Source organism: Hypanus sabinus, chromosome 9 (assembly GCF_030144855.1).
Source record: "Hypanus sabinus isolate sHypSab1 chromosome 9, sHypSab1.hap1, whole genome shotgun sequence".
In the NCBI taxonomy this organism is placed as follows: domain Eukaryota; kingdom Metazoa; phylum Chordata; class Chondrichthyes; order Myliobatiformes; family Dasyatidae; genus Hypanus; species Hypanus sabinus.
The window spans coordinates 125,096,570-125,110,861 of record NC_082714.1 but is presented as its reverse complement, the minus strand read 5'-3'; the positions used below and the strand labels follow the sequence as shown (position 1 = coordinate 125,110,861).

General features: G+C 39.2%; 1 protein-coding gene across 2 annotated transcripts in view; it reads right to left on the bottom strand.

Moving 5' to 3' along the window:
- Window positions 1-14,292, bottom strand: part of LOC132399783 (cadherin-like protein 26) — an 81,787-nt gene that overhangs the window by 26,828 nt on the left and 40,667 nt on the right. For both annotated transcript variants that reach the window (XM_059980519.1, XM_059980520.1), the window contains 2 exons: window positions 9,924-10,109; window positions 7,167-7,435 (listed from right to left, as the gene is read on the bottom strand). In XM_059980519.1, coding sequence (XP_059836502.1) covers window positions 7,167-7,435; window positions 9,924-10,109 — 455 coding nt within the window. The remainder of the gene's footprint in view (window positions 1-7,166; window positions 7,436-9,923; window positions 10,110-14,292) is intronic.

Below are 14,292 nucleotides of genomic sequence, written 5' to 3'. Positions count from 1 at the left end.
TAGTCAATAAGGCCCAAGTACATCTGGCAAAACATTGCCATAGAAAGAAGCCATTTCGCCTGGCTCCAGGAAACTAGGCACGGATTTATTACCTTTCATTGGCCAAGTGGAACCTGTTTTTTGTCAAGAAGGGCAGGAGTTAACAGTCAGTACACACAGCAACAACAAATGTCCAAAAAAATAGTTCCAATCAGGATAGTGAATGGATTGGAGGGGAACCTGTAGGTGATGGTGCTCCTACACTCCCCTTTCCCTCCTTGTGGTAGAGCTTGTGGGTTGTGAATTCAGAGTGGCCTGGCCGAGTAATCACATTGCACATTGTAGAAGGCTCTCATTGCAATCATCACGATAATGGAGCAAAAGTATGTTTAAAATGGTTGATCCTGGCTGGCACTGAATCTAGAGGTGCTGCACGAGCTAGCAGAGGGTATCATGTTGTGTCTCATAGATGGTGGAAAGGACTTGAAAGTCACTTTCCATAGGACACCCCTCCTCTGGTCTGCACAAAGAGCCAATGTATTTACGTAGCTGGTCAGGTTGAGATTCTGATCACTGATAATTCCCAGGACTCCAGTAGAAAGCCTACTGCACAATCAACTGGAGCAGAAGTTGATTTGCAGAGAAGCCTTGTGTGGTGAACTATGTGCCTGTCTGGACACGCCCCCTGCTGAATGCTCCTGTGGCTCCTCCCACAGGCCCCTGTATAAAGGCGATCTGAGGCCTGACGCTCGGCCTCAATCTCCAGGACATAGTATGATGGACACTCACTCCTGGTTCCTTCTTCCAGTCAATAAAAGCCGATATCTCGCCTTACGTCTCAGTGTGAGTTATTGATGGTGCATCGCCTTGAAATCAGCTAATTGTCCTCTAGCACTTTACATGATCCAGATTCCAGCAACTTGAAACAACACTGGAGATAAAGAACTGTAGCACAGGCCAGACGAAACCTGAAATAACTAACTAACCTGTAATTAGCTAATCGTCCTTGTAATTAAGAGGGAGACATTTATAATTTGCTGCTGAATGATTGCTTAGTTATGCAAGTTTAAGATTAAACTCCAAACTGACAATTTAGGAACCTATCAGATTTGTACAAAATTTACCCTGACCTTTCTACTGCATGTTTCCAGGAAATAATTTAGCTCCTGTTGCTATTTATTCTATAATTATGGGTGAACAGTGGATGCCCTTATGAATTCCTAAGGGCCACCTTTGCACTACTATACAAAGAACACTACCATGCCTTAAATCTTATCAATGACAACTATATACTTCCCTCAACAATCTGAACTTGTTTATCACATACAGTATATTCCTACAACTGACTACAAATCTTTAACTTCCTTCTTCCCAGCATGGTAAAACTTCTGCGGGTTCAACTCAGCAGAGGTAGAGATGGAGCTCAGAAGTTAACTACTGAGATGCTGGTGTCCCTGTTTGTATTTGGGCCTCATGAGGGCTCTATAATGGATTCCTCACCAGATCCATGCAAGGACAGACACTGAGACATGAGACAACATGTAGAGCACCACAGGGAGAGACAATATGCTGGAAGTAATTTGTGATTCACCATGACAATTGACTCATCATTATCTTAAGAAACATCCACACTCCTCAATAGCAATGATGTGAAGAACACATGACTGCAATTGAACAGGATAATCAACAGACAAGACTAAATATCTTCCATTTTAAGTGGTGCATATAGTTTGCAGATGGTTGAAGAGACGACTATACTTTTTTGATGGCACATTTGATAGTCTATGTAGGGACAATGACATTACTGCAAACACATGCCAAATATATTAGAAATAGACTCCGCCAAACTCATCGGGAGCAGTTGCCAGATCAGCTTGTGCCTCACACGTTCTCTACTACAGTTCCACAGGATGGCAATGGTCCAGCTGCAGCATTCAGCCACAGATGAGCACAGCTCACAATGCTGGCCTCCACGAGGTTTCTCCACTTGCTGTCTACGATTCAGTTATGATATGTTAGTTGTTAGGGGAAACCCAACTAGTTCATTAAAGGGCAGGTGACCTTTTATAGTTTTTGTAGATATTTTCAATTATGTACTGCAGTGTCCTGCTGTCGCAAAACAATAGATATCACGACATATACCAGTGATCTTCAACCTGATTCCAATTCTGACAAGTCTGTTGCTTTAGGCTTGGGAAAGTAAGGTGATTGGGATGGACAGAAAATAGATCAATACATCATTGTATTCAGCGTCCCTAACTCACTGATGTCACTCAAAGGGCTTTGAGACTAAGCCACTGAGCCAGGCACCACAGTTGCTACTGAAATTATTGCCAGTCTCCAGCTAGAATGCTTCACCAGTTGATCTGTTCTCGCTATCAGCAAATTGAGAGCCCTGACAACTGCCTCTGCTGTGGATTAGCCAGTCTTCAATGATTATGGAAGTAACATTGAAAAACTGAACTCCATTTTGTCTATTCCTTCAGTTCAAAAGTCATCCAACTGTATGGTTCCAGAATCTTTTTAATTACTAGTGAAGATACACAAGCATTTATACAGCATTATTCTTCTTCATTTCAGAACATCTCAAAACACTTTCAAAACAATAAGATACCATTAAAGTGCACAGTCAGAAATTTGCCAGCCAATTTGTCAGCACCACACTCAATCTGTTTTTGATTGAGAACAATCATTAGGTCTGGGCCTTGGATATAACTCCCCTGCCATAACAATCATCTGGTGTGGCAAATGGATCCCAAATTGTATCTGGCAGAATTGTATTGTAATCCTCCAAACTATACCTGCACCCTTACCATCAACACATCAACAATTAGCCACACCTCTGTCTCTTGAAGGCAGCTGACAACCTTATCTATTTAACTTCAAATGCCATTGTGATCTTCTGGCATTCACAGAGACCTATGTAGTGATTCCTTTAACAGATTGGCTCCATTCCAATTGGAAACTTGATACAATCTGGAAATATCGAAGTAGCTTCTCACCTAGTTCCCATTCAACACACACTAAGTACTGGAGGAACTCAGCAGGCCAGGCAGTATCTGTGGAGGGGAGTAAATAGGTGACATTTTGGGCTGAGACCTTTCAACATGAAATGCTGACTTTTTGTTCTCCTCCATTGATGCTGCTGATTTCCTTCAGCATTTTGTGTGTGTTGCTTTGGATTTGCTGCATCAGCAGAATCTCTTGTGTTTATGGTGACCTAATTCCCATACTTGATCATAGAGACCATGAAATACAGAATGATGTCACACTATTTCCACAGTTTCAGCTCTCATGCTAATCCTTCCTGGAATCATGAGCACCAGCCTTTTCAGAATACCTTTAAATTTCCACAAGTTCATTTGTCTTTTGATGCAGAGAATAATGGCTTGAATATCCTATTGACTGTATTTCACCAGGTAATTAGGTGTGCTTTAATAGTCTTCTGGACCAAAGGTCCATTGTATAAGTGGAATGGACCTCAATAATATTGTTCACAATTGGCTGTTAAAGGTCCATTTCACAGTTATGTTAAAGAATAGATATCAGCCTTCATCACGATTGAAAGTTGCCATTAAAAAGATTACATTAACTTAGTTTCAGTGCAGTTTCGTTTGTTTCTCTCCTCCACCCACATCCAGTTGCAGATTTTCCATGGTGAGCTGATCACGAGCTGTCATGTGGTAACAAAGGCTACAATGGAAAAATAACCTTCATTGAAAAATAAATATTAATTTAAATTTCAAGAGAAAGGATGGGCAGAATTAGGATGGGCAAAATGAATGACTAGATGTGAGTCATAAGTCAAAAGTATAACTTTCGAAGTGCCTATTGTGGCATATACATCAAGTGTAGATAATAAGGAACATGATGAATATGGACAGTTTGCCAAACATGAACAATGTTGCAAAGGGAAGTCAAAGCTAATGTAAAAGCAAAAGAGAGGACATACAGTAAAGGAAAAGTTAGTGGTAAGACAGAGGATTGGGAAGCTTTTAAAAACCTACAGAGAGCAACTAAAAGAGTCATTAGGAGGGAAAAGATGCAATTTAAAAGCAAGCGAGCAAACAATATCAAAGAGGATAGTAAAAGCTTTTTCAAGTGTGTAAAGAAATAAAAGAGAGGTGAGAGTGGATGTAGGACCACTGGAAAATGAGGTCAGAGAAGTGACAAGCAGATGCCAAATGAATTAAATGAGAATTTTGCTTCACTCTTCACTGTGGTAAACACTAGCTATATGCCAGATGTTGAAGGATAGTGAGTGCAGTTACTATTACAAAAGAGGAGATGCTCAAAAATCTGAAGGACCTAAGGGTACATAAGTCACCCAGGCCGGATGAACCGCACCCGAAAATTCTGAAAGAGGTAGCAATAGAGATTGCAGAGGCACTAGTAATGACCTTTCAAAAATCATTGGATTCTGACATTCTGCCAGAGGCCTGGAAAATTGCAAATGTCACTCCACTCTTTAAGAAAGGAGGAAGACAGCAGAAAGGAAATTATAGACCAGTTAGCCTGACCTCAGTGGTTGGGAAGATGTTAGAGTCCATTGTTAAGTATAAGGTTATGGAACACTTGGGGTCACAGCACCAGACTGGACAAAATCAGTATGTTTTCCTTAAGGGAAAATCCTGCCTGATGAACCTGTTGGAATTCTTTGAGGAGATTACAAGTAGGATACATAAAGGGGATGCAGTGGTTGTTGTATATTTGGACTTTCAGGCGTCTGACAAGATGCCAAGTGGCTATTTACCAAGTTAAAGCCCATGGTATTACAGGAAAATAACTGGCATGTTTAGAGCATTGGCTGATTGGCAAGAGGCAGCAAATGGAAATAAGAGGATCCTTTTCAGGTTGGCTGCCAGTGACTAGTGGTGTCCTGGAGGGGTCAGTGTTGGGACCACTTCTTTTTATGCTGTATATAAATGGTTTAAATGATGGAATAGACAGCTTTGTTGTCAAGTTTGCAGATGATACAAAGATTGGTGGAGGGGCAGGTAGTGTTGAGGAAACAGGCTGCAAAATAACTTAGACAGAATAGGAGAACGGACAAGAAAGTGGCAAATGAAACACAATGTTGAATAATGCATGGTCATGCACTTTGATAGAAGCAATAAATGTGCAGACTATTTTCTAAACGGGGAGAAAATCCAAAATTCTGAGATGTAAAGGGGCTTGGGAGTCCCTTGGGCAGAACACTACATGGTTAACTTGCATGTGGTGAGGAAGGCAAATGCAATGTTAGCATTAATTTCTATTATACAAGAACAGGTGTGTGATATTTATAAGGCACTGGTGAGGCCTCACCTTGAGTATTACAATCAGTTTTGGGCTCCTCATCTAAGAAAATATGCACTAGCATTGGAATATGGGGCAGAGGAAGTTCACGAGGTTACTTCTGGAATGAAAGGGTTATCATACGAGAAAAGTTTGAAAGCTCTGGGTCTGTACTCAATGGAATTTAGAAGGATGGGGGGGGGGTGGGTATCTCATTGAAACCTTTTGAATGTTGAAAGGCCTAGACAGAGTAGATGAGGAAAGGATGTTTCCCATGTTGGGGGAATCTAGAATAAGAGGGCACAGCCTCAGGATGAGGGGCAACCATTTAAAACAGAGATGCAGAGAAATGTCTTTAACCAGAGGGTGGTGAATTTGTGGAAGTTATTACCACAGGTGTTGTGGAAACCAGATCATTGGTGTTTTCAAGGCAGGGCTTGATAGGATCTTGTTGGTACATTCCATCAAAGGTTATGGGGACAAGCCAAAGAGTGAGGCTGAGGAGGAGGAAAAGGATCAGCCACGATTGGACAGTGGAGCAGACATGATGGGTCAAATGGCCTAATTCTGCTTTTATGTCTTATGGAAATGACAAATCAGATGCTGCAGTAGATTCTCAAAGGAATGGAGCAGCACAAATGGAAAATGTACACCACCTGACCATAGTGTGGTGTGTAGCGGCAGTGAAACACTCTGCAGTTGCAGGCTGAAATTGGGTGGTTTTCAAAGATCGAAGGAAGCAGTTGTGGCCAAGTTCCTGAGAGAGGGAACTGCATTCTCCCCTTTGCTACCATGAGAGATCATTTGAACTGGCAATATTTTAAAAATGCAAAGGTGAAATATTGTAGATGCTTGAAATCTGAAATAATAAATGGAAAATACTAGAAATACAGAGCAGAAAAATGGAGAGAGAAACAGCAATTCAGGTCTGTGGCCTCACAACTAATTCAGATGAAAAGTCAATGAACTGAAACAATCTACTCCAACCTGCTGAATATTTCCAGCAGTTTCTGTTCCTTTTCTCAAATTTTCAGCATCTACTGTCTTTCACTTTTATAATTTACAAAATAAAACTGCTCTGAGCAACTGGTAAAATGCCTTCCCAAACAAAACAGCACAGATTAGACTTGCCCTTACGTATAAATTTTCAGGCAGTTAATTACTATGTGGCCAGCAGGTGGCGGTCTGAACCAGTACAAGTGCTTGCCTCTCTTACGGATGAAACCCGCAAGTCTTAGAATTGACAAGTAGACAAGCTTCCGTTCGTTCAGTAATCTCATAAACTCCACTCTTCCACTGATCACTGGAGCATCATGAATTCCACTCAAAAAAAAAGAGGAATTTTGTAATGAAAATCAGTGTTTCTTCATTCTCATAATGAGAAATTTGTGACCTTGTTACTGTTTAGAATGTTGTGATCATGAGTCTTCAGCAAAGAAACATAATGTTGTTAAACAAAAATGTATCCTAAAGACGCATGGAATCTTTATGCTGAAGAATTTCCAGATGTATACTCCAGCTGAAAGTGTATCTGCTTTATCCAGTGTGGCAGGCATATCTTTCGACCATATCTACATACGGTTCGTATCAATCACACTTCAGTTTAGGAGGCACTTGGCATTCAAATACAACCAAATGTACATGCTAATTCCTTTTGAAATGCTATTGCTTTTTCACAAAACTGTGGTCAATATGTTCAGAAGCATATCTTGCAGAGTATCAAAGTAATGAAAGTTTTGCTAAGTTCTGTGTATAGCTGATTCGGGACTCAAAACTTATGGCTGCAGTTACTTTGGAGAAAAACGTGACAAAAGACAATAGGCAAAATAATTACTTGCCAATGGGGCAAAATATTTTCTTTTCAAAATGTAATTTTGTCATCACATGCTTCAAAGTTGAATGTCTCTTACCTGATGTTCTCAGGATTAGAGTTATCTGGGTCAGTAGCCTCAAACTTCACCAGGTCATAATCCGGTAATTTATTTTCAAATAGACTAATTGTCACCTCTGGAGGGTGGATCACAGGTGCATCATTGATATTTTCCACAGTGATGTCTACAGAGATACTGTCAGGGGCTGGTATTTGTTTATTAGCCACTTCTGAACAAAAGTAAAAGGGTTCCTCATTTTCAACAGTGATATTCAGCTTTCCTTTAGAACCACTTTCAAAATCTAAATGCTGTAAATAAAAGAAAATTAGTACTTCCAACATGTCAGTCCATGACCTCCTCTGCTGCCACAATGAGGCTTAGAGGAGCAACACCTTATAAGTATTCTGTCTGGGTAGCCTCCAACATGATGGCATGAACATCAATTTCTAAAGCTTCTGGTAATTGCTGCCCCTCCCTCCTTCACTATTCCCCATTCCTGTTTCCCTCTCTCACCTACCCATCGCCTCCCTCTGGTGCACCTCTCCCTTCCCTTTCTTTCATAGTCTTCTACCTTTTCCTATCAGATTACCCCTTCTCCAGCCCATTATCTCTAACACCAATCAACTTCCCAGCTCTTTACTTTGCACCCTCCCCTGCTCCTGGTTTCACCTGTCACCTACTTCCTTGTACTTCTTCCTCTGCCCTCCCCACCTTCTCACCCTGACTTTTCATCTTTTATTTCCAGTCCCGATGGAGGGTCTCAGCCCGAAAAGTCAACTGTTTACACTTTTCCATAAAACATCAAACATTACAGCACCGTGCAGGGCCTTCAGCCCATAATGTTGTGATTATCTTTTAACCTACTCTCAGATCAATCTGATGTTCCATCCTGCATGTCCACCATTTTTCTCTCCTGTGCATTGCACTTAAGTAGGACATATCAGGACCAGTACATTTTGGCCTAATTAAGCAGTTGGCCCAATTAACCTAAGTTTCATAGACATAATTAAAAAGGTATAATGGTTAGTTTGACTGGCTCAGCACAGAATAGATGGGCCAAAAGTCCTGTTTCATTCTGTATTTTTCTATTAATCCATGACTGTATAAAATAGCACAAACTACCATTTAACTGAGCAAAAAAGTATGTATTTAAATGAAATACATAACAATTTAGAACCCTACCAAAGCTACTACAGTACTATAAACTGTGTATTGGTTCCTAATAGTTATCGATGGAGGAATTAATATGGCAGTGCATGCTGCCATATTCTTTTGATTGACTGTAAATGAACAAACACCTAGTGCAGATAACGGACTGCCGTCAAACAATACTTTTGATGATAGTATTCTCCAAATCTTCATTTTCATTGTAACATTGCAGATGATTGTCAATACCTGCAAATTCTTCATTATTTCCTAATGTGTTGAAGTAGTGATGTTGTTTCACTTTCACTGTTTCTGACATCTCCAAGCCTGAATGTTTGTAACTACAGTGAGCAAATCAGTTCTGAATTGTTGTACTGCTTATTGCTTGTCAATTGTCAGTGACAAAAATCACTGCTTTTTGAACACAAACACGCAAGTGGCACTATTTAAAAACTACTCGCTCTAAGCACAGTGTAGTGTCTAACAGTCACATGATGTTCATGTGATGGACTCTAGTTAGAAACTGTTGGGCTACAGTCTCTTGCCCCAATTAAACAGCACAGTGTCCCAAATACACAAAGGGAATCCCAGCTATTTTCTTAATTTCTTTTAGCACTTTAAGATTTATTCCAAATAAGCAGATGTGCCAATTAACTGATGGCTCAATTAACCGGCATCCATTTTATTTAATTTTGAGTCTTAATTTGAAGCATAGTATACACCTGTTGGTTAACCTCTTCATTAAGCGACCAGTTCAAAAGACTATTGCATTAGGTTGGTAAATGTTTGCTGTAATTTAATTGTAACTCTTTGTGTCTGAGGCAGATTAAGTTCCCCTTCCAGTGGTTAAACACATCACTTCAGCTGATATTCCAGTTCAGTGTCAAGGAAGTGATACACTAAAGCAGTGTTTTGGGTGAGGTATTTCAGTGGACATAAAAGAAATCTTAATATTACCAAAAAGCCCAGAAGAGTTTAGTCTCAACCTGTGACATCAACTATCTCTTTGCCTTCACAGATGCTGCTCAACTCCCTGTGCCCTTCAGTTTGTTTTGCTCCAGCTTCCAACATCTGTGGCAGGAGAATTCTACCTTCTGTTCCATAAAAACCTATATTTAATGAATAAACCAACGACTTAATAGAACATAAAACAGTACCTCACAGGAACAACAACTTAGCCCTCAGAGCTGTGCTGAGCCAATTAAACAACCAATTAAAAGCCTAACTAAACTAGTCCCCTCTGCCTACATAATGTCCATATCTCGCCATTCTCTACATATTCATGTGCCTCTTAAACGCCTCTTTTATATTTGCCTCCACTGCAATCCCTGACAGAGCCCCAGGCACTCACCACTCTTTGTGTAAAAAACATTTGTCCTACACATCTCCTTTGAACTTGCCCCCTCCCAATTTAAATGCTTATCCTCTTATAGTAGAACACAAACATATTTCCAAATATAAAACACATTGCTGTTAGTGAGCTTGGCAAAAAAAATTAAAATATTAACTTCTGATCCACAGTGATTTAGCATATTGTGCTAAATCAGACTTGATTGAACCTCGAAGTGAATGGAGATGACCTAGATCAGCTTCACTTGGAGAAAGCCGAGAAGCCAGGTACTAAACTGCTAAATAAAGCAAGTTGTTTACCTTGACTAGAGATAGAATGCCGTCATTTGTCTTTGGATCTGTTTCAATCTTGTAATTCCCATTTTCATTCCCTTCTATTATTTTATACTTAGCTCTCCAGGCTGGGGTCTGTGGAACGTCATCGTCAGTAACGCTTACTCGGAGTACAACCACATTGTCATCATTTTCTTTAACTTTACCTAAAAACTGAAGATTTCAAAGCACATTTGTAAAAAAAACCATATCAATGTTTACAAATATCAAAATGAAAATTCTTATAGTCAACAACAAACTAATTCAAATTTAAGACTGCACACAATTAGTGATCAGTAGAACATATGAGAATAAGACCTGCATAGGGGAAGGTCATTTGCAGCTTTGAGCCATCTCCAACTTTCAAAAGGATCTTGGCAGATCTAACACCGCAGAACCACTTGCGTTCTCACATAGCCCTTGATTTCTTTAATAACTAAAATCTGTTGTTTTTGTTTTATCTATCCAGACCAATGAACTATATTACAGATGTGGACTCAACAGGGTCACAGCATAATGATGGTGCGATATTTCTATTTTTGTACTCAATTTTCTTTTATAATCTCTCATCAAAGGTATTCTGATATCCAGATTTCACCCTATTTCAAAACTTCCTTAAAGGTCTGTTGAATACAGCTTACCTTTCATAAATTCATGTTGACTTTGCCAAATACTGTTTTTACTTTCCAATTGCCCCACTTCTTGAATCACATTCTCTTGTAATTTCTCTTCAATATTCCACGTTGACTCTCTCCTTACTTTAAATATTGTTGGTACATGTGGGAGTTACTCAGTACCATAAGATAAAACGGTCACTGGTGGCAACGAGTCCACAAGTTCATAGCTCTCTGGCTAAAGAGATTCCTCTTCATCTCTGTTCTAAAAGGGCACCCCTCTATCCTGACACTGCATCCTCCAGTCTTAGACTCCCCCAAATGAAACAACCTCTCCACATCCACTTTATTGAGGCCTTTCAACGTTTGATAGGTTTCAATGGGGTCACCCCTCAATCTTCGGAATTCCATTGTATACAGGCCCAGAACCATCAAACGCTCTTCATATGACAAACCTTTCAATCCCAGAATCATTTTTGTGAATTTTGAATCTTCTCTAATGTCAGAATATACATTCTTAGATAAGGAGCCCAAAACTGCTCACAATACTCCAAGTGAGGACTCACCAGTGCTTTATAAAACTGCAACATTACATTCCTTGCCTTTTTATTCTAGTTGTCTTGAAATGAATGCCAACATTGCATTTGCCTTCATCACCACTAATTCAACCTGCAAATTAACCTTTAAGAAGTCCTGCACAAGGATTCCCAACTCCCTTTGCACTGCAGATTTTTGAATTTTCTCTCCATTTAGAAAATAGACTGCCCTTTTATTTCTTCTACCAAAGTGTGTGGCCATATACTTCTCAACACTATATTTCATCTGTCACTTTATTGCCCATTCTCCTAAGTCCTACTGTAGACTCTCTACTTCCTCAAAGTTATGAAACCCTTCACCTATCTTCATATTGTCTGCAAACTTTGCCACAAAGCCATCAATTCTGTCATCCAAATCGTAGGCGTTTAACGCAAAAAGAAGTGGTCCCAACATAGACACCTGTGGAACACCATTAGCCATCACCAGCCAGCCAGTAAAAAATAAAGGCTCCCTTTATTCCCACACTTTGCCTATTGCCAATCAGCCACTGCTTTATCCATTCTAGAATCTTTCCTGTGACACATGGTCTCTTCACCTGTTAAGCAGCCTCATGTGGGGCACCTTGTCAAAAATTTTCATTGAGTAAACCATGCTGGATACGACCTACAATATTTTATCATGTGCTTCCAAGTACTCCAAAACCACACCTTTAACAATCGACTCTAACAATTTCCCAACCACTGTGGTCAGACTAACTGGCCTGTAATCTCCTTTCTTCTGTCTCTCTCCTTTCTTGAAGACTGGATTGTCACGTGCAATTTTCCATTCCTCCAGAAACACACCCGAATCTAGTGATTCTTGGAATATTATTGCTAATGTCTCCACAGTTTCTTCAGCCACCTTCTTCAGAATGCTGGGGTGCATACCATCTGGTCCAGGTGGCTTATCTGCCTTCAGACTTTCCCAGGAATCTTCTCCCTAGTAATGGCCACTTCACACACTTCTGCCTCCTGACACTCTCAAACTTCCGTCATACTGCTAGTGTCTTCCACAGTGAAGACTGATGCAAAATATTTATTCAGTCCATCTACCATTTCCTTGTTCCCCGTTACCATCTCTCCAGCATTGTTTTCCAATGGCTTGATAACCACTCTCACCTCTCTTTTACACTTTATGTACCTGAAGAAACTTTTGGTATACTCTTTAAAATTATTGACACCTTACTTGTTGCTCTAAAAAGCCATCTCATTGGCACTCCAGAAACCCCCACTCTTGGGTGCCAGCACCAACCTGATTTTCTCAATCTACTTGCAAATTGAAATCCCCCATGACTATTATACCATTGCCCATTTGGCATACATTTTCCATGTCCCTTTGGAATTTGTAGACCACATCCTTAATACTGTTTGAGGTCTGTATACAAGACCCATTAGGGTCTTTTTACTGTGAATAGACTGTGACATTTGGGAAAAATGTCCCTCCATCTGTCATATTCATAGACACATCCTTCAAACCCTGGGATACAGATTGTCTGGTTCTTGGGAAGTATTACCTTTCATTTTGATAAATTTATCTGTTATTGCTAATTTCTTTTACTTATTTATTGTATACTATTAGTCCTACACCATTTCAAAAAGGGTTTCTATGACGTATTCACAATAGTATAAACAAAACATTTAATTTTGGTGCCTCATTCCTTAAAAGAATTTCTCTTGGCTCTGTGTATGAAGGACATAATTGAACTTTTGCTAATCTTTTCCTTTTCACAATCTTTTCTTTTGTCTCTTTCCAGCCATGCTCATATTCTAATTTCCTTTCCACATCACTGTCTTGGTCCTCCTTGGCTGAATTCTAAAATTTCCATAATCCTCAGACTTATTGCCTCTGTGGCAACATTATGAGACTTCTTTTTTAATCTCATAGCATCTTTAAATTCACCTGACTCTTTTGCCTTGAAGGGCAAACTGTGTATTGTAAACATTGTACTTGTTACCTGTCAGACATTGCTTGTTTATAGTCATATGTACTGATGTGGTGTCACTATCTATCACAGCCAATCCAAGCCTCATGTATTCATTATTTGTATTATTCATATTTATGCCTCAGGATTCTCATTAAAAATACATATTTTAGTTGTTTAGATAAAATGCCGATCTATTATGATCTCAGTTTCTTAAAAACGAATCTTTAACGAACGTGTTATCATTATGTCAAAATAGACCTAAAATTGTGTGTTCCCTTGCTGGTTCCTCAACATTCTGATCTAAAAAAAGCATAAACAAGCATTGGTCTGCTCAGTATATGAGTAGATTACGGTCCTCTGTGATTAAGTATTAATGGCAAAAGAAAAAAATGTGAGTAAAAGCAGCAGATTTGAAAAAGCAGACTATTTTGTTTCTCATTATGTTTTCTCATGGTGTGCATCATACCTCGATAAACCTGGCTGGAGCAGACACATTTAACATCCCCCAGTAAAAATGCCAGAAATGATTCCTCTCATTCAACCTTTCTGCCAGAGTCAATGCATGGTAGGATCCCAGAGAGTTACACTAATTGTTCCATAATGATAACAGCTGCCCAATAAGAAAGAACATTTTTCTAGTATTGTCTAAAACTAACACAAAAGCGACAACTGTAACATTAATCTCACCACAACTGCTTCCTGACTTACTGTGATCACAGAAAATTTGAAACTCAGTGGTTCACCCTTTTATTTTATTAATTTTTTATGCATTTCTACAGAACAGCTACAGACCAAAAAAACCCAACTACAAAATAAAAATTAATACAGTGCAAAATACATGCATCAAATATAAAGTTCATAACAATAAGGAAAGAGCACCCAAAGTAAGATCATATAGAGATAGTAACCTCCCCATCCTCCCACAACAAAACTCCAGGCCAACCATTACAATATGTAAAAAAAATTAATCTGAATATTCAATCCAACAGAGCTGTAATATATAAGAAAAAAAATAGTTTTAATGCCTACTACCAAAACGATAATATAATTCCCATCAAAGAAATAATAAAACTTTTTTTTAAAAAGCTGAAAGTAAGGAATTGAAAAAAAAATTACTTAATCTAAAAGGGAGTTATGAAAGTATTTGAGAAAAGGTCCCCACACCTTTTGAAACTTTATGTCCGAATTGAAGAGTGAATAATGAATTTTTTCAAGGTCTAAACAGAACATTATATCATTAAGC